Here is a 20,734-nt window from a genome sequence, read left to right on the forward strand (position 1 = left end):
CTTTTTTAAGTCCTGTGAGAAGATGAGCCATTCAGAGCCACCAAAAGAGGGAGTAGGAGTTCAGAACTCCTAGAGTTCAGAACGCCCGATTGCTCCGTGAGGCCCAGAGAAATGCTTTCCCGCGCGGCCGGGCCCTGCTCAGGCGCTTTCCCGCTCGCTCTAGGACCAAATCGTCCCAAACTTGGGACTCGGGTGCCTTTTTTTGGCCCCGAGCCAGATAATAATGCAGAGTGCTTAATCCCCAGCACCAGGGAAGAAAATTAACAATGACGATTGTAGGATGGTTGTAATTCTTTTGCAATACTTATATATGAAAAACAATCCAGACCAGACAAGGAAGACTTGGGCTGGCAATGTGGCTTAATGGTAGAGTGCTTGTGTAGCATGTGTGGAAGCCCTGGGTTCAATTCCTCAGTACCACATAAATAGAAAAGCCAGAAGTGGCGCTGTGGCTCAAGTGGTAGACTGCTAGTCTTGAGCAAAAGAGAAACTCAGGACAGTGCCCAGGCCAGGCCCTGAGTTCAAGCCCCAGGACACACACACACACTCACATATGGAACACTTGGCGTAATTTGTCTTCTGTTGGTTCTCCCTATGCAAAAAGAATTGTTATTTTTGCCATAGTATCTATATTAGGAGCATTTTTACAGTTAGTAAAAATAAAAAAGCCCTCCACAGACGGAGACTGGAGGATCAGGAGTTCAAAGATAGCCTGAGCTTTACAGCAAGACCCAGTCTCAAAAAAACGAGTTGGGGGGCTGGGAAGATGGCTCAGTGGTAGGCGCTTGCCTTGCATGCCTGAGGCCCTGGGTTTGATTCTTCAGCACCACATAAACAAAATGAAAAAAGCCGGAAGTGGTGCTGTGGCTCAAGTGGTAGAGCGCTAACCTTGAGCTGAAGAGCTGAGGGACAGCGCCCAGGCCCAGAGTTCAGGCCCCACAACCGGACCCCAAAAAAAAACAAATGAGTTGGTACTGTATGTTACCTACCTGTAATCCAAGCTACAGGTGAGGTGAAGGAAGGAGGATTGTGTTCAGTTTTGAGCAAAAAGCCACTCTTATCTGAAAATATAATAAACCAGGGGTTGGAGGTATGGTTCAAATGGTAAAACACCAGCCTAGCAAGAACAACCCTGAGTTTCTAATGGTTCAGTTCACATTAGGAAATGACTATAACCCTAGTCCCTGTTCCAGCCTGTGGATCTGATCTAATTTTCATGTTTGCCTGACACAACTGTCTCCTGGCATTCACACCGAGTTTCCCATTAGTGGCATTTCAATTCCCTAATTCTACTCAGTCCCTCAAAGAACACTTCCCCCTTTCTACTCCCTTCTTTTAAAATGCCTGGTTGGGCCAGGCGCCCATAGCTCACACTTGTAATCCTAACTACTTGAGGCTGAGATCTGAAGATTTTGCTTTGAAGCCAGCGGAGGCAGAAAAGCCCGTGAGACTCTTAGTTCCAGTAAACTACTCAGATAAAGCCAGAAGTGGCATTGTGTCTTAAGTGATAGAGCACTAGCCTTGAGCACAAAGAGGTTCAAGGCCAGGCCCAGAGTTCAAGCCCCAGGACCAGAAAAATAAATGCCCAGTTGGATGTAGTGGCATTAGTCTTAGAAGCTGAGGCAGCAAAATCCTGTTTTAACAAAAATATACCATTTACCAATGTCCAAATTGAAGTCAACTTCCATTCTTCTTGAACACTTCCCTATTTCAACAGCTTTTTACTGATTAAAACCTGCCCTTGCTGGGTGCTAGTGGCTTACACCTATAATCCTAACTGCACAGGAGGCTGAGATCTGAGGGTCCCAGCTCAAAACCAGCCTGGGCAGGAAAGTCCCTAAGACTTTTTATCTCCAATTAAACACCAGAAAACTAAAAGTGACAATGGCTCAGAGTAGTAAGAGTGCTAACCTTGAGGAAAGAGCTTAGGGACGGCACCCAGGCCCCACAACACACACACACACACTCAACACACACACACACACCCTGTAACGAGTCAGGCTTTTTTAGCTTTAAACAATTGATAGTCTTTGACTGTTCTCCTCTTGTACAATTCAATATGGTTTCTCTCCCTCCCTCTTTACCTCCATCACATAATGAGTATGTGGCCTGTTTCCACAAGAGGAAACTGGGCCCAAGGTGGGAGAGCCACAGCTGTGGTCTGATCCCTAGGGTTTGCATATATGCATGCATTCTCATGACATGTATGTCCATAGTGGCTGCTAGACCAGAAGCACAATGGAACCTTCCAGCATGCCTTTCACAAAGGCAATTGGAAGCCCCTCCAAGACCCACCCATCCCCAGCCAGATCTCTAGACCAGAACACAAATCCCTGGGTTCTTTGGGTATCTTGGGAATAGGGGGTGGGAAGTATCTCTGATGTATGTTTGTTTGTAATGTTTGTTTAACAAATGTGGGAGGCAGCTATATTGCTCTCATTTTTCCAATAAATAGGATGAGAAATGCTAACAAGGGGACTGGGAAGGTGGCTCAGTGGTAGAGTGCTTGCCTTGCATGCCTGAGGCCCTGGGTTTGATTCCTCAGCACCACATAAGAAAAGGAAAAAGCCGGAAGTGGCACTGTGGCTCAAGCGGTAAAGTGCTAGCCTTGAGCTGAAGAGCTGAGGGACAGCACCCAGGCCCAGAGTTCAGGCCCCACAACTGGACCCCAAAAAAAAAAAAAAAAAAAAAAAAAGAAATGCTAACAAGGAGGGTGAATGGAGATGAATAAGGGCCAAGTAGGCAGTAGGCATTGATGGAAATGGAATAATGAAACCTGGAAGTGTTTGGGGGAAGGAGCCTGGTAGCAGGGATGAGTACATTGTATTCCTGAGTGGAAATGTCACAGTAAAACCCATCGCACAAAATAAGTGTATGTATGCTAACATAGTTAGTAAAGAAGGGGCTGGGAAGGTGGCCCAGTGGCAGAGCGCTTGCCTTGCATGCATGAGGCCCTGGGTTCGATTCCTCGGCACCACATAAGCAAAATGAAAAAAAAAGCCAGAAGTGGCGCTGTGGCTCAAGTGGTAGAGCGCTAGGCTTGAGCTGAAAAGCTGAGGGACAGCGCCCAGGCCCAGAGTTCAGGCCCCACGACCAGACCCAAAACATAATTAGTAAAGAAGATGTGAAGCAACCTGGACTGGGAAGGTGGCTCAGTGGTAGAGTGCTTGCCTTGCATGCATGAGGCCCTGGGTTCAATTCCTTAGCACCACATAAGTAGAAAAAGCCAGAAGTGCCACTGTAGCTCAAGTGGTAGAGCGCTAGCCTTTAGCTGAAGAGCTCGGGGGACAGTGCCCAGAGTTCAGGCCCCATGACCAACCCAAAAAAAAAAAAAAAAAGGTGTGAAGCAACCTGCCCAAGATAACAGATTTAATGGCAGAGCCAGGAGCGACAAAGATCTCCAGTCCCAATCCTCATGTGCTGCTGGCTGTCCCCTGCTCTGCCCACCTACCTCCCATGAAGTTTTTACTTCTACAGATTGGGAAGCCACATGTTTATAGTCTTTCAGGGGCTTTTGTGACTACGGGAGGTGGAGGAAGGGCCTGGATTTGGGACCTGGTTCCAGTCCTCCCTGACCCTCAGTCGGGTCCAGTTAACTGTGAGAATGAACACAGGGTATGAGGTGACTCCCACAGTACAAGAATGAGAAGCACAGGTGAGAGACCACAGAGCCCATGGCAACACTTTCCGTTACTGTTAGACAATGTTTATTATTACATACCAACATGGAAACCAAAGCCACTCTTGTTAAACATCTTCCCCCTCACCCTCCCCTCCCCAAAGAGATAGCCCAAACTTGTTATAAAACAATAGAACATAAGACATTACCATACTGTTCAAGTGGAACCAAGAACAAAGAGTGGATCCAACAAAAAAAAAAAAAAGAGACAAGACACAACATCTGTGCACATAGAAAAAATGCCTTTCATGACCCTTGAGAAAGCCGTCATGGTCGTGGCCAAGGTAGATACAGGGACAAAGGACATAGGAAGGCTCAGGATAGCTGCTGCTTTCAGCCAGGCCATATCTTCTGGGCTCTGTTGTAAGAACCAGGGCTACTGGGTTTGGATGTCTAGGCCACTGGCTGGATGTGCTACATATGCTTTCCAGGCAGGAGCGGGGGACATGCCACAAGCACCTCCCTCCATTTCAGAGGGATATGAGGAGAAGGTTAGAAGCCCTGAAGGCTTCCAGTGTCCCAAAGTGAAAAATCAGGCAAGAGATTCTGTGCCTCTCCAAGGAGAGGGTCCTTCACTGGACAGTTCATGGTCCCTGGGGACCAGCACACTGGCATTCATATTGCATAAAGTCCCACAGCCACTGTTGCCACCAGAAAGCTGAAGGTGAGGACCCATCGGAGGAATGGCGTCTGGGAGAGTCTGCTGAGCTGGGCGTTCCCTTTAGGACCCTCTGCAACTGTGGAGTCTGAAAAAGAAAGGCAAGCATGGTCAACCCCAGGTGGGCAGAGTGGCTGACATCACAGATCTACAGAACAGAGGGACCTTGGCATCTGTGCTACAGTCCCAGTCCAAGGCCAGGATTCTGCTAGAACACAAATGGATTGAGTGAATCCCTCCAGAGGTGGGAAGCTCACTACCTCTCCAAATCATCTGTCCTTCCATGCTCAGCCCCTGTGGGTTCCTTCTGGGCCCAGGGCATGTTTTCCAGACTCCTGCCTGTGATCAGGAAGGCCCTCCCTTTAAGCTTTCCTGGTCACTAGGTCTGAGCTGTACATCTCAGATGCTGACACATTTAGTAAGAACGGTGGTAAGGTAATAAGCAGGATGGGAAATAGAGTGACACCTGTGGGGTCAGAATTTTAAATTTAATCCCAGGGCTACAAGCTCTGGCCCTGGCCCCACTAAACAGAGAAACTGCTACCACCCAAGACATAGACACATTAGCCACCAGAAGTAACAGGGATCTGACTTTTGGAAAATTGCAATAGAAATTCATGAGACAATGAAATTCCAAAAGAGCAAAAAAATAAAAACAAAAAACACTAAGCTGGGTGCTGGTAGCTCATGCCTGTAATCCTAGCTACTCAGGAGGCTGAGATCTGAGGATCATAGTTCAAAGCCAGCCCAGGCAGGAAAGGCCCTGAGACTTTTATCTCCAATTAACCAGAAAATTGGAAGTGGCACTGTGGCTCAAATGGTAGAGTACTAGCCTTGAGCAAAGGAGCTCAGGGACAGAACCCAGATCCTAAGTTCAAGCCCCACAACTGACAAAAGAAAAAAAATCTTATGTCCTTTCCTGCCTGGGCTGGCTCCAAGTGGTACAGCACTAGTTTTCACAGAGCCCAGGCCCTGAGTTCCATCCCCATAACTGACAAAGAAAAAAAAAAAAATCCAATAAAACAAAACCAAACCTCACTGATCGTCTCTCTACTGCCCCCCACCCCATACACACTGTTGAGAACCATGACCTTACTGCAGTCTCCTTATACCACCAGGTGGCTACCTAGTCCCATCTGACTGGCTGTAAACTAATCCTCCAGGCCCAATCCTGTCAGTGGGGTCCCCTTGTGGCCCTGGCAGAGGACAGGGGAGTTCAGTTGCCTCACTCCCCTCTTACGGGCGCCTGGCTGGGCAAGGACACATTTTGTGGAGTACTTTGGCCTTGTTGGAAGTCCTCAGATGTTCCACTACAGCCATACCTTCCACAGCTCCTGGGGAGCAGGAGGAGGAGCTGACAGGCAAGACCCAGTCATACTGTGTCCTCCCAGCATTCCTGGTGGGGTAATAACTGCAAACAAGTCCCTTGCATCCCGGCCTTACTTGGAGACCTGCTCACCAGTTCCCAGAGTCTCAAAAAGAGTCTAAGCCCATCTCAACAAAAATAGCTGGGTGTGGTGGTATAGGTTTATAATCCCAGCTGCATAGGCATTGTAAGTAGGCCGCTTGTGGATCTAGGCCAGCCAAGGCCCCAAAACTCCCCACAAAACCATATTTGAAAAGTAACTTAAGCAAAAGGACTGGAGTGTGGTTCAAAAGTGGTAGAGCATCCACCTAGGAAGTTCAGGCCCTGAGTTTAAACCCATAGCTCACACCTGTAATCCTAGCTACTGGAAGGAAGCTGAGATCTGAAGATTGCAGTTCAAAGCTAGCCTTGAACAGGAAATCTGTGAGACTCTTATCCCCAACTAACCACAAAAAGCAAGATGTGTGAATCTGTGGCTCAAGTGGCAGAGTGCTAGCCTGAGCACAGATGCTCGGGGCCAGCACCCACACCCTGAATTCAAGTTCCAGGACAGCACAAAAACAAACCCTCCAGAAAAGAAGTCTAAATAGAGACACTGCCTTCTAAGCAGTGTCTGTGCACCTCAGCCAACAAACTAGACCAAACTCATAGTCTCTTGATTCTTGAGGTAGGAAAACAGTTGAAGATTAACCCTGTGGCTCCTTGGCCTGCAACCCACTTGTCCCTTAAAACATTCAGAAGACAGAAGAGTAAAGAAATCCCAGAAAGCCAGGTGCCTATGGCTCACACCTGTAATCCTAGCTATTCAGGAGGCTGAAATCTGAGGATCATGGTTTCAGCCCAGGTAGGAAGGTTCATGAGACTCATCTCCAATTAAGCACCAAAAGTGAAGTGAAGGTCAGGCAATCATCAGAGCACTAGCCTTGAGAAAAAAGCTCAGGACAGCTTCTAGACCCTGAGTTGAAGCCCTCTAAAGCAGCACACATGCAAAAGAAGTACCCAAGATGAACAGCTAGGCCATTTCCCTCCAGCAAGAAGAGATACCCTCCTCACCTTGCACTCTGCTGCTGGCTCGCCGGTGGAGCCCAGGAACTTGAGAGGGGCTCTGGTCCTTTGAGTCCTGGGTCAGCAGTCCCTGCAACTCCTCAAATAGCTGGAAGACAAGATACACACACCCCTGTCAGTGACATACTTCACCAGACCCAGCTGTGGATAAGGCTTTAAGCTTGGTTATAAAACACTGTGGCAGGCTAGGAATGTGGCTTAGTGGTAGAGTGCTTGCCTATCATGCATGAAGCCCTGGGTTCAATTCCTCAGTACCACATAAACAGAAAAATCCGGAAGTGGCGTTGTGGCTCAAGTGGTAGAGCACTAGCTTTGAGCACAAAATGGTTCAGGGACAGTGTCCAGGCCCTGAGTTTAAGCCCCAGGACTGGCAAAACAAAAACAAACAAACACTAATGGTGCTGTGGCTTAAGCAGTAATGCTAGCCTTGAGCACAAAGAGGCTGAGGGACAGTGCCCAGGCATGTGTTCAAGCCCCACAACCAATAACTACAAAAAAAAAAAAAAAAAAGTACTTTGGCAATAAAAAAAATCAGAAGAAAATGTAAATGCTCATTTATATTTTACTCAGCTTATCAAATATGTAACAGGTACAGTCCTGCTCTTCCCAAACATGGAGTGCCCCTGACCCAGGCCCCAGAGTAACTAACAGCTGTCCTGAATGCAGATTCACTGCAGCCATTCACGCCTTTGCCATCCACATGTGTAGCACTGCTCTGCCAGTGTTGAACAGCAGATGGTATCTGTATTGTAAGCTTCCCAGAGCTTGGGATGGAATCCACAGCTCCAGGGAAGAAGGGCTTTGTCTGAGTTAGGACACAGAGCCAGCTAAAAGCTATTGGATTTTTCTAAAGTGACTGGATTTGGGGGAGTGATGGGAGAGGCACTGCTGTAACAAGTGTCTGATCAATCTCCTTTGGGACCCCCAGCTGGAACTTCCGGCCCCGTGGTACCCTCAGTAATGATATGCTATACCTTCTGGGGTGAAGAGGACCCCACCCCTCAAGCTCCATCCAAGAAATCATCTTCAAGATAAGTTCTGGTGCCTCACACCTGTAATCATAGCTACTCAGGAGGCTGAGATCTAAGGATCGATATTCAAAGCCAGCCCATGCAGGAAAGTCCATGAAACTCTTATCTCCAATAAACCACCAGAAAACTGGAAGTGGCACTGTAGCTCAAGTGGCAGAGTGCTCGCCTTGAGCTGAAGAACTGAGGGACAGCGCTCAGGCCCAGAGTTCAAGCCCCATGACCAAGCAAAAAAAAAAAAAAAATTCATCTTCAAGGCCCTGCTCCAACCTTACTTCCTCCTTCCCTTCCTCCTTCCCCCAGGACTGAAACAGCTGTAGAAAGAAGTCAGCCACGCTCCTCACTGGCCTAAAGACAGGCCTTGTGTCCAGTGCCTGAAACTCCTGCAGTGCCAACTTGGTGACCCATGAGTGTGTGGACACCTTAGAAGCTCCCCAGATTTATCACCACGGGATGGTCACGCCCCATAGGAACAGCAGCTAACATTGCTGGACAGACATTGTGCCCAGCACTTCTGCAGGGACTTCACTGGCACCAATGCCTTCTCCCTCCCAATGTGAAGATGGTGTTATTATCACCCCTATAATGCATGGAGATATTATGGGATTTTCCCAAGATCACCTAACTAGGAAGTGGCAGAACTACGACCCTGGTCCTTCAGTGCCGGCTTAGCCCTGACCAATAACAATGACACTCGGGGCCAGCAGGGGGCAAGACATCCTGGGCTGTGGGTTCCTCACCTCGATATTGAGCAGGAATGCGGTCTTGGCCTCTTCAATCACTCTCTGCCTGATCTTGGGGGTCATCTCCAGCGTATTCATGCGGGCACGGTACAGCTGCTTGAACTTGGTGGCACTCTCGATGTTGGGGAAGGTGAAGAAGGCCAGGCCTTCACCAGAGCTGGGCAGGTCCAGGGCCTTCTGTGCAATCTTCTTGAGGACCTGGCCCCCAGACAGGTCACCCAGGTAGCGGGTGTAGGCATGGGCCACCAGCAGCTCGGGCTCGGTGACCCCTACCTTGTGGAGTTGCTTCACATAGTGCTGTGTGGCTGGCGTGTAAGGGATGGTCTCCTGCCAGTGGGGCCCGTACCAGAAGGCCATGTCCTGCTCCAGGGCGGCCTTGCGGTGCAGCTCCTCCGGGAAGTAGAGGGGGGCGAAGACGGGGCTCGCCTTGTTACGCTCAATCTCCTCCTCCAGAGCCGTGTAGATATGGTACAGGGAGGCCATCACCAGCTGGAAACACAAGGACAGGTCTAGCTGTCCATTTCTGCACCTGGCTCATACCTCTGTCACCCCCCTCCCTGCCTGGGCCCCTGCCTCCTAGGACTCTCCAGTTCTCTCCAGGGGTATCTCCTCGGGAACATTCTACCATGGCTTTCTCAGCTAAAAACATTTTTAACCTTACTAACACATGCAGCCTTGTTTCATTCTTACACAAATACATTAAGGGTGATTCTGTTCCCATTTTACAGAAAACTAAGGTTTAGAGAGTGTTTGAGATATTGGGGCTGCACAGTGAATAAGATATTAGGAGCAGGGTGCCGGTGGCTCATGCCTGTAATCTCAGCTACTCAGGAGGCTGAGATAGCTCAGGGCCAGTGCCTCCTGGCTCCTAGGTCAAGCTCCAATACAGACACACAAAAAAAGAAAAAGAAAGTAGGAGTCTGATGCTACCAATGAACTACCATGGCTCTGGAACAGGGCAGAATACGGTGAAAGTGCTCAGAGGAGACTGGCCAGGCATCTCTGGGGTCTGGGGAAATGGGACCTGCAGAGCACAGTTCTCCTTCCTGTGGCCCCAGCTCTGCTGTCTTTGGGTACTGAACTGAGCAAGAGGTCCAGCACTCAGAAAACACCAGGTATACGTTAACACTCCAGACTTGAGTTTGCAGGAGTCAAAGTTAGAAATAACTCTGGTATAGGGCTTGAACTGAGGGCCTAGGTACAGTCCCTGCGCTCATGTGCTCAAGGCTAATGCTCTACTCCTTGGAGCCAGCTCTACTTCTGGTTTTCTGGTTGTTAATTGAAGATAAGAGTCTCATGGAGCTGGGCGCCCATTGGCTCACGCCTGTAATCCTAGCTACTCAGGAGGCTGAGATCTGTGAATCGCGGTTCAAAGCCAGCCCAGGCAGGAAACTCCGTGAGACTCTTATCTCCAATAAACCACTAGAAAACCGGAAGTGGTGCTGTGGCTCGAGTGGTAGAGCACTTGACTTGAGCTGAAGAGCTCAGGGAAAGTGCCCAGGCCCAGAGTTCAAGCCCCATGACTGACAAAAAAAAAAAAAAAAGAGTCTCATCTGAGGATGTTAGCTAGGGTCACTGAACCACTAGTGCCGACCTTTATTATTTCTGTTAAGTAGCTGTACAAGGGATTACAATTCCATAAGCTCAAACATTCTTAGAAATCCCATTCCTTGAGAGGGTAGACAGCTAGGAAACTTGGTATAAGAGAGGCGGGACTTTACAGTATGACAGACCCAGTTCCAACCCTGATCACCCATGCCCCAGCTGTGTGAGCTTGGCTGAGTCATTTGCCCTCTGGCCTCAGCTACCCAGCCTAGGAAAGAGATGGTTCCAGGTCAGTGACTGCAAGTCAGGTGGTTCCGTTCCACCTTGGCCTTAGGACATAATCCAAACACCTACTCTACGGGGCTGTGTGAGGATAGAATTAAGTTTTAGGTGCAACCCAGCAAGTTCCCTGGCACTTAGTCCTCCCATCAGCTGACTGTACCAGTCATCCTAGCAGCCTAACAGCAAGGAATTCTGGGCTGCCTCAATCAATGGTGCTCACTTTGAGGTGTGAATTACGGGCAGGATCCAAAGTCTACGATGGCTGTGGACAGCACATTCCAGCACCTTCTCTGCCCCCATTGCCCAACCATGTGGCAATAACTGGGGGGTATATATTCTTTTACAGATGGTGGAGGAGAAACACAAAGCTCTTCCTGCCATAGAACACAGGCAGGACTCCCAGAACTGCAAGTCAGACCTCCCATCACCAAAGCATCCTTCAAGATAGAAGTGGGGCTCAGCAGAGCTCTGTGTCATGAGTGATAGAACCCCATGTGTGCCAGTCCTGGGGCTTGAACTCAGGGCCTGTGACCTGTCAATGAGCTTTTTTGCTCTACCATGTGGGCCACACCACCACTTACAACGTTAACTAGAGATTAGTCTCACAGACTTTCCTTCCCAAGCTGGCTTGTAATACAATCCTCAGATCTTGACCTCCAGAGTAGCTAAGATTATAGGCCTAGCCACTGGTGCCAGGCCAATACAGTTTTTGTTTTATTTTTTTGGTACCAATCCTGAGGCTTGAACTTAGTGACTGAGCACTGTCTCTGAGCTTTAGTGCTCAAGGCTAATGTTCCACCACTGGAACTACTTCTGGCTTTTTGATAGTTAATTGGAAATAAAAGTCTCATGGACTTTTCCTGTCTGGGGTTGCTTCGAACCATGATCCTCAGACCTCAGCCTCCTGAGTAGCTAGGATCATAGACATTAGCAACTGGAACAATGCCACAGATGTTTTTGAGGTGTTTTTTGGTCCACTTTTTCCTTTTATGGGCATGAATTGCACAACCATGCCAGGAAATAGTAAAATCAGGGCCTAGTGTACATTGAGTGCTTAGAAAGGGCCTGATGTTGAAATCCCATTTCATAGATGAGGGAGAAAAGTAGCTGGAACAGGCAGCTTGGGTCATTAGATGAGGGCTCGTGGTCTACTTTTTTTGGCCAGTCCTGGGGCTTGAACTCAGGGCTTGTACACTCTCCCTAAGCTTCTTTCGCTCAAGGCTAGCACTCTACCACTTGAACCACAGAACTACTTCCAGCATTTTCTGTTTATGTGATGCTGAATAATGGAATCCAGGGCTTCATGCATGCTAGGCAAGCACTCTACCACTGAGCCACATTCCCAACCCCCTGGTCGACTGTTAGAAAAGGATCCTGCCAGGGCCCAAACCCATCCTACAGACCATTTGGCCTTCAAAGGCAAATCCAAATTTGATCAGGAGAGGAGGGCATAGGGATTCATGCCTATAATCCCAGCATTAGGGAGGTAAAGGCAGGAGTATCACAAATTCAAGGCCAGCCTTGTCTTCAGAACAAGACTATATTAAAGCAGAACAAAATGAAAAGGCTGGGGCTGGAAATGTAGTGGTAGAGTAGTTGCCTAGCATGCATGAAGCCCTGGGTTTGATTCCTCAGTACCACATAAACTGAAAAAGCTGGAAGTGACGCTATGGCTCAAGTGATAGAGTGCTAGCCTTGAGCAAAAGAAACAAGGACAATGCCCAGGCCCTAAGTTCAAGCCCCAGGACTGGCCAAAAAAAAAGGCTGAGGCTGTAACTCAGTGGTAGAGCACTTGCCTAACATGAGCAAGGCACTGGGTTTAATCCCCAGCATCACAGAAAGAATGAGGTCATGGGGCTGGGAAGATGGCTCAGTGGCAGAGTGCTTGCCTTGCATGCATGAGGCCCTGGGTTCGATTCCTCAGCACCACATAAGCAAAAAGAAAAAAAAAGCCGAAGTGGCACTGTGGCTCAAGTGGTAGAATGCTAGCCTTGAGCTGAAGAGCTGAGGGACAGCTCCCAAGCCCAGAGTTCAGGCACCATAACCGGACCCCCCAAAAAAAAATCAGGTCAGGAGCCTAAAGGTCAACATGAGACCCACGTTTCTTTCCTTTCGGTCTTTTCCCTATACAGACAGCTGTGTTGCTTTTTGTGAATCACTCAACTTCGGTGAGTCTTCTCATCATCATCAGGGTTGAGTCACAAGTGTATAAATTGGCCGGCACAGACTCAGTAGTCAATTGATAGTATTGTTGCCTGAGGGCCTCCACAAACACTACAAAGCAGGCCCTGAGTCCACTATGTGACAAGGTAAGTCACCTCTCTGAGCTTCAGCATTAAGATTAGTAAAACAACTTCCTTCATCAAGGCTACTGGTCCCTGGCCATCCCTGATTCCAGCCTCTACTTAGGCCACTTAGATTGAGTCTTGGGCACACAGGCCATGTCCCTAGTAGGACTGAACCAATCAGGCCACTTACCTTAAAGCCCTCCGGGGTCACCTGGCCCTTCTGAAAGTTTCTCATAAACTCGGCATTCTCGGCCTGCACATGCACCTCCTTGGTGGCCTCCTTCAAGGCTTCGGACAGGTCCTGGGGTGTGCTGCAGAGGGAAGGAGAGAGATCAGTAATGGGAACTGCATTGAGGGCCACACCCAACATGCTGCAGCCCTCCCTCCCAGCAACCTCACTTTCTCTATGGCATCTGCAGAAAGAGGTGCCAGCCCTGTCACTGCTGTCACTAAAATACTATTCTCAAAGGGAAAACCCTGTCCCCAGTCATTCCCCGGGAAGGCCAGTGGAGCCCAGCACAGCCCAGAAGTCCAGGGGAAAACCAGGCAGGTATGACAAGCCCCAGAATTCAACAAAACTGCTTTGATTTTTTTGTTGTTGTCATTTGTTGTGGGGCTTGAGTCCAGGGCCTGGGAGCTATCCCTGAACCTCTTTGTGCTCAAGACTAGAACTCTACCACTTGAGCCACAGCACCACTTCTGGTTTTTGAGTGGTTAATTGGAGGTATCAAGGAGACTTTTCTGCCCTGGCTGGCTTTGAACCACAATCCTTAGACCTCAGCCTTCTGATTAGCTAGGATTACAGGCATGAGCCACCCATACCCAGCTTGCTTTGTTTTTTAAATCAAGTATTTAATTTCTTCCAAAGTTTCAGATGCAAATCTTGTGGAACACCCCCACACACACACTAGAATGTTATTCTCATCATCAAATTGTGCATTAAAAGGTCTAAGAAATTTCCCCTGTAGTCAAAGTCCTGTGGGGATGTGGTGGACAGGCCTATGATCGCAGCTGCTGAGGTGGCCAGAAGCAGAAAGATCCCAAGTTCAAGTCTAGCATGGGCTATTAGCAGGCATGTCTCAAATTTTTTAAAGCTGGGCTGGGAAGTTGGCTCAGTGGTAGAGCACTTGCCTCGCATGCTCAAGGCCCTGGGTTTGATTCCTCAGCACCACGTAAGAAAAAAAGCCGGAAGTGGCACTGTGGCTCAAGTGGTAGAGTGCTAGCCTTGAGCTGAAGAGCTGAGGGACAGCGCCCAGGCCCAGAGTTCAGGCCCCACGACCAGACCCCCAAAAAAACAATTTTAAAGCTGGGGATGTAGCTTAGTGGTAGAGTCCTTGCCCAGCACATGCAAGACCACCCTGAGTTCAATCACCAGTAACATGAAAGGAAGGAACGGAGGAGAAAAGAGGGAAGGAGGGGAGAGATGAAAGGGAAGAAGAGAGGAAGGGTGGGAAAGAGATCTATCTCTTTTTCAGATGTATTTCTGCTAAGGTATCTGAATCCCCCTTTCTCCAGAGCCTTTCCTGAAAACATGTCCCCCTCCCAATTCCCGAGCGGGCCAGCCAGCCTCGGAGGCCCTGTGGTTCGGACATGGCTAGAGCAGAGCGGGCTGCCCCCCAGGATGGGACACACCCGGACAGACACCTGGGGCACACCTGTCCTGCGGCCCAGCGAGGTCACGCTCAGCTCAGCGTTTACAGGTCGTCAGCTCCCAGCCACACCAATCCAGACTCCTAAACCTCTAAAGTTGGCTGTTGCAGACACCAGGGAACACACCCCTCGGGGGTACCTCCCCCCCCCGGGCGCCAGGCACCTAAATCACCCTTCCTCCTCCCGACTGCTTACTGGCCCGGGCAGGACAGGGCAGGCAGCCCGTCCCTGCCCGCACGGCGGGACCGAAGGGTCGGTGCCCCCCTCGCGGGGACCCCACGCTTCCGTCCCGGGGCCCACACTTGCCTGTCTTGGTGCTGGCGCTCCATCGCTTGGGCCTGGGGGGGTCGGCGGGCGGGCTGGGGTGCGCGGCTCTGCGGGAGGGGCCGGTGAGGTCCGGATCCGGGCGTGCGGCGTGGCCAGTGGCTAGGAGCGAGAGGACGTGGTGAGGAGCGGCAGCCCGGCCCCTTTTATACTGGCGGGCGGATCACGTGGCGCCTCCCGGCTGGGCCCCGCCCCGCCCCGCTTCCTCCCCCCCCCCTGCGCCCCGCCCAGCATTGCGACACCGCCCCCGGCCAGCGGGCGGGCTGGGGGGCAGTCATATGACCCCAGGAAACAAAGCTCAGCCATGGGATGTTTAAAAAAAAAAAAAAAAAGGAAATCTGAGTCTGTGCTGAGCTTTGGCTGTGATTTAGCCCCTGCCAGAAACCCCAACCACTGACCCAGACACTCCAAGAATCTAGAAGGTTCCAGAAAGCAGTGCTTCTCAGAGCCAGAGGCTAGTGGGCACCATGGATACAACCCACCACAGACGACCCACCCCGGGGCCTACACTTAACACCAGGCTGGAGACTAGTGTCGGCTTCTTCCTGAGTCACATATAAAGCAAGAACCTGGCATCCACTGGGCACTGGTGGCTCACTCCTGTAATCCCAGCTATCCAGAAGGCTGAGATCTGAAGACCATGGTTTGAAGTCAGCCCAGGCAGGAAAAGTCCATTTGAGATTCTTATCTTCAATAAATGACACCCTGTTCCCCCTCAAAAACAGCCCAGAAAACAGCCAGAAGTGGACCTGTGGGTCATGTGGTAGAGCACTAGCCTTGAGCAAAAAAAAAAAAAAGTTTAGGGACAGTACCCAGGTCCTGAGTTCAAGATCTAGGACCAACACACACACACACACACACAATCAATCAATCAATCAATAAAAAGAACCTGGCATCCAAGGGTCTACCTACCTGCCTCCTCCACTCTCACAACACTTGGTTCCCCACACACAGTACAACACTTACTCTGTGTGTATGTGTTGTTGTGCTTGTGCACACACATGCATGTACTGGGGCTTGAACTCAGGGTCTCACTTGGCTTTTTTGCTCAAGGCTAGCACTCACCATGTAAACCATACCTCCCCTTCCAGGATGGTGACTTTTATATAAACTGCCTCGAGGCTTGAATGCCTGTGACATTCTTCCAAGACACATAGCTCCCTCTTTTCTCATCCTTGGTGCCCACTGAGCCTGGAGCAGAGCTGGCCTTTACCACTCACCTGCTCAGTAATTCTTCATGAGATGGAGCAGCAACTCCAACTCTTTGTTTAAATGGAGTGTCCACATTGTGTAACCTCAAACTCATAATACTCCTGCATTAGCCTCTTGAATGCTGGGATTATAGGGGGACATTACTATAACCAGCTTCTTTTTTTTTTTTAAGGTGACTAGATTGTGCCAAGGACATTGGAGGTAGCAAGAGCTCTACCTTTAATGGGATGCGTGCCATGTGTCTAGACTTCTTTCAGTGGGTCTAGGATGGCCAAGTCCTCCCCTGTGTGTTCAAAAGTCACTAGTGCTTGGTAGAGTATTTGGCCAAATCCTTTTTTTTCTTTTTTCTTTTTTTTGCCAATCCTGGGACTTGAACTCAGTGCCTGAGCTCTATCTCTGAGCATCTCTCTGATCAAGGCTAGCTTTCCATCACTTGAGCCACACATCACTTCTGGCTTTTTCTGAGTAGTTTATTGGAGGTCAGAGTCTCATGGACTTTCCTGCCAGGCTGACTTCGAACCATGATCCTCATATCTTAGCATCCTGAGTAGCTAGGATTATAGACGTGAGCCACCAGCACCTGGCCAACTCTTCTTTTATGAACAACAGAACAGTAAGGGCAGTCAGCTGACACTCCTATTGCCAGATGTCACTGTGAGTACTTGCAGACTTCATTTCATCCTTATCACCACTCTGTGCCTTGGAAACATTATTACCTTCACTTTACACATGAGGAAAACGAGGTGTGAATTGGGACAGCCTGGCAGGAAGACTTTAAAACCTCCTGGACCACAGGGGTCTGTCTTTTCTTTGGGAGCCACAGAGTGAAACAGGACAATGTCTGTCTCTACTGTCTGTCATGGTTCCCACTGTCATTCAGCAGGCACTACCTAGGCCATCCTGGAAGCAACCATCTTCCCAAGAGCAGCCTAGAAAGCAGATGGGCAGGGGACATTATCTGCTTTGCTTTGTTGAGTTCCCAGGCCTGGATCAGGTGCCTTGCAGGTGGCAGCCAATACTGAATAGAGGAACCATGGCTGAATGCCACAACGTCTCCTCCCTTTTTAGGAAAATTGTAGTATTGCCAGGCCTTAGCACCACTGCCAGCCTAAGCTGGAGTCCAACCACAATCATAAACTATAGTCCTAGCCAGGCATTGGTTACTCATGTCTTTAATCCTAGCTACTCAGGAAGCTGAGAGCGGAGGATTTTGGTTCAAAGCCAGTCAGGCAGAATAGTCCTTGAGACTCTAATTTCCAGTTAACTACCAGAAAACCAGAAGTGCACTGTGGCTCAAAGTGATAGAGCACTGGCCTTGAGCAGAAAAAACTCAGGGTCAGTACTCAGGCCCTAAGTTGAAACCCCCAGACAGGGAAAACACACACACACACATACTCCTAGTTTTACAGGTGCCATGTCCCCTAATCCTGATGACAGACAATTGACCTTTTCATCTCCATTCTTTCTTTTCCATTGTTTCTTTTCTCTTTTTTGGTGGCATTTGGATTTGAACTCAGAGCCTCACACTTACTAGGTAGATGTTCTACTGCTAAGTCACACCTCTAGCCTAGTTTTCTTTGCCACACAACTAGTGATAGAGCCAGGATTCCAACCATATCAGTTTGAGCCAGACCCCCACTCCTGCACCCCAATAGAAGATCTTGGAATTTAAGGTGCAGAGGGTAAAGTTTGCAAATCCAGTGTGCCAGTTCAAGGACCCAACAGAAAGTAAAGTTCATGTGATCTGATCTGATCCTCTCTTATTGAACATGGGGAATAGGGAACCCAAGATGGGGGTACTGGCCTAGGCTGTGCCCTCATTGGGGGCAGCTTTCAGTGGCCCTGGGGATCCCTGGGAGGCCCCAGAGTCTGCTAGAACAGAGGCTATGCAGAGAACTCTGGGATAAAGGAGCCCAGGACAGGATGTTCTAGTCACGTCCTCTGCCTGCCCTATGCTGAGCTGTGGACCTTGCCCAAGCTGATTCAGCGTCTTGACTTCCCTTTCCTCAAATACTGGAGTGATCCAGATGTCCCTTCTCCAGCTGTGGTACACTGAATAGTGGCCACTAAGATCCACCTCCTGATCTCCTGGACCAGTGAACAGCTTTTCTTAAGTAGCAAGAGAATCTCAAGTTGAAGTGATGGTCTTGGATGATCCTTGTGGGCCCAAACATCAGAAAGTTCCTCCTGAGAGGGAGGCTAAGCCAGGTGCCTGTGGCTCACGCCTGTAATCCTAGCTACTCAGGAAACTGAGATCTGAGGCTTGAGATTCAAAGCCAGCCCAGGCAGGAAAGCCTAGGAAATCTCTTATCTCCAATTAACCACCAGAAAACCAGCTAGAAAAGGTGACAGAAGGACAGGAATTTTCCCTGGAACTACAGGTAATAGCTAGTCCCAGTAACACTAGAGGACTTTTGACCTCCAGAATGCCTAGAGAATAAACCTGCACAGTGGCTATAGTCCTTTGCTACTGGCAGCCAAAAGAAATCAATATACCCCTATGCAGAGTGCATATATCAGCCCTGAAGTCTCCATTTTGAGAAGCTAGAGAGGGCAGCCAGGCCCTTGGGGACATTGGGGGTATGTGTGTGTGTGTGTGGGGGGGGTGTTCTTATGTCCCAGCATGATGCCTGGTGCTCCTCCCCCACAGAAGCTTCTCTGGATTGATAACTAACTTTCCTCTTTGTTCCCGCACAGCTGGATAGATACAAAGATGGACAGGATAGGCCCCCCCCTTGATAGGACATGCATGTTGGCCTGGGGTCCTAATGGAGGAAGTCTGTCTGGGACACAGAGAAAGGAACCAGAAGCGGCAGGAAGCATGTTAGGAAAGTGCTTTAGAGTCAATTCTCCATCACAGGGCACAGAAGACAAATGGGTTACAGGGATTGGAAAGAAGCCTTGTCTAACTAAGACCCTCAGATGGCCCTGGCTGAGCCACACCCAGCCCCTCATCTGGTCCTCAATAGCCAGGAAGTGGGGTTTGATCCAAGGAGACAGGAATGCCCACATCTGTTAAGATGTACACATTCACAGCTAGTTTAAAAATAGCCACCAAAAATTCCAAAACAGAGCTGGGTGCCAGTGGCTCATGCCTGTAATATCCTAGCTACTCAGGAGGCTCAGAGGTGAGGATTGCGGTTGGAAGCCAGACCAGGCAGGAAAGTCTGTGAGACTGAGTTCCAATTAACTACCAGAAAACAAGAAGTGGCACTGTGGCTCTAACTGGTAGAGTGCTAGCTTTGAGCAAAAGAGCTGAGGGACAGCGCCCAGGCCCTGAGTTCAAGCCCCTGTTCTGAAATAAATAAAATTTTCAGAACAGGCAACATAGGGGAAAAGTCAGGGTAATGCCTAAGATCTTGATCTAAATGACAGGAAAGATGGAGTTGCTTCCTGCCAGTGGGGGGCTGCTCAGCAGAGCCCGTGGTCCAGTCCAACTTGAAGTGTGGGAGAGAGGGCTTTAGTTGCAAACAATGTGCAAAGATTTAGAAATCAACCAGAGGTTTCTCCCCTGTTCTAGAAGCCCTGCTTCCTGCTGCCTGAGGTTACAGCTGCCCTTTCCCCCATCACCGCAGAGCGGCTGAGGAAGCCTCTGGTGACTCAGCACAATCTGCCTTCCTCCCAACCATGACACAGCAGAAATGCAGCCTCCAGGGCGGGGTGGAAAAGCCGCTCAGCATTCCAAAGGCTTGGTCTGCAGTGGGGCGGTGGGGGGAACAAAGTACAGAAAAACAAAGTCAGGGTGAGTGGAAGGGATCCGGGGAAGGGGGTCTTTCGCCCCAGCTGGAGGGCAGCAAGAAGAAAGGGGGTCACCTGGGGACATTCCATAGGGTGTCCTAACTATGCCATGCCATGTACCCACCCAGGGAGGACATTTCTGCAGGGCAGGGAGCCCATGAGGCCCAGCTTAACTCCAACAGCAGACAAGCTCGGCAAGACCACCCATGGCCCACACATCAGCTTCTGCACCCCTCGGTTGGCAAGAGACCCACATGTAAGGGAGAAACCACTGGTGGACAGGCAGATGTGGCTGCCACATCTGCAGTAGTCAGAAGATGAGCACAGAGCAGCCTAAAGCAGACAGGCAGGGCAGGACGGATGAACAATGCCACGGGAAAGTCAGCCTGGTCCTCCTGGCGCAGCCGGGGTGGGTGAACCCTCTCACACAGACACCAGGAGCAAGCAGGTGCCTTTCCACTGCTCACCTTCTTTTCTCCTCCTCCTGCCCCCTGACTTTGCAGAGAGGGCAGCTGAGGTGACTGGTGAGTCTTCTGGTTAACACCATTCAATGCTCCCAGCTGCTCTGTATCCTGGCTGAGCTGGCCTGCAGGCTCCTTCACAGCTGTGCTTGCTGGTCTCAGAGAATACCTACCAGCCACGCCATTGTTCCAGGCTTTCCTCGGAGTTCTCTTAAGCTTGAATGCCTTTCAAAACTCAGGCCAGAAAACAGATCCTGTGCCTAAGAGCAAAAGCTAACCTGAAGCCTAGCACTGGTGGCTCATGCCTGTAATCCTAGCTGTTCAGGGGACTGAGATACAAGAATATCAGTTCAAAGCCAGCCCATGCATGTAAGTCCCTAAGACTTTTTTTTTTTTTTTTTTGGTCGGTTGTGGGGCTTGAACTGTGGGCCTGAGAACTGTCTCTGAGCTCTTCAGCTCAACGAGAACATTCAACACTTGAACCACAGTACCACTTCCAGTTTTCTGGTGGTTTATTGGAGATAAGAGTCTCACAGCGCGGGGCGCTGGTGGCTCACGCCTGTAATCCTAGCTACTCAGGAGGCTGAGATCTGAGGATCGCGGTTCAAAGCCAGCCCAGGCAGGAGAGACCGTGAGACTCCTATCTCCAATAAACCACCAGAAAACCGGAAGTGGCGCTGTAGCTCAAGTGGTAG

General features: G+C 49.7%; 1 protein-coding gene across 1 annotated transcript; it reads right to left on the reverse strand.

Moving 5' to 3' along the window:
• Positions 1-3,693: 3,693 nt before the first annotated feature.
• On the reverse strand, positions 3,694-14,744 carry Hmox1 (heme oxygenase 1). Its single transcript, XM_013024938.1, has 5 exons — positions 14,611-14,744; positions 12,845-12,965; positions 8,537-9,028; positions 6,757-6,856; positions 3,694-4,425 (listed from the first exon to the last, which is right to left on the reverse strand). The coding sequence occupies exons 1-5, from the start codon at positions 14,631-14,633 to the stop codon at positions 4,295-4,297; spliced, it is 867 nt and encodes a 288-aa protein (XP_012880392.1). The 5' UTR covers positions 14,634-14,744; the 3' UTR covers positions 3,694-4,294.
• Between the last annotated feature and the right edge of the window lie 5,990 nt (positions 14,745-20,734).

Source organism: Dipodomys ordii, unplaced genomic scaffold (assembly GCF_000151885.1).
Source record: "Dipodomys ordii isolate 6190 unplaced genomic scaffold, Dord_2.0 Scaffold79, whole genome shotgun sequence".
NCBI classification, from domain to species: domain Eukaryota; kingdom Metazoa; phylum Chordata; class Mammalia; order Rodentia; family Heteromyidae; genus Dipodomys; species Dipodomys ordii.

Excerpts from the sequence above, each read along its gene's own strand:
- Hmox1 (XM_013024938.1), bottom strand. The coding sequence starts at position 14,633 with ATGGAGCGCCAGCACCAAGACAG. Across the intron at positions 12,966-14,610 it reads GAGCGCCAGCACCAAGACAG|CACACCCCAGGACCTGTCCG; the intron begins GCAAGTGTGGGC and ends TTCCCTCTGCAG. Across the intron at positions 9,029-12,844 it reads TGACCCCGGAGGGCTTTAAG|CTGGTGATGGCCTCCCTGTA; the intron begins GTAAGTGGCCTG and ends TTGTGTTTCCAG.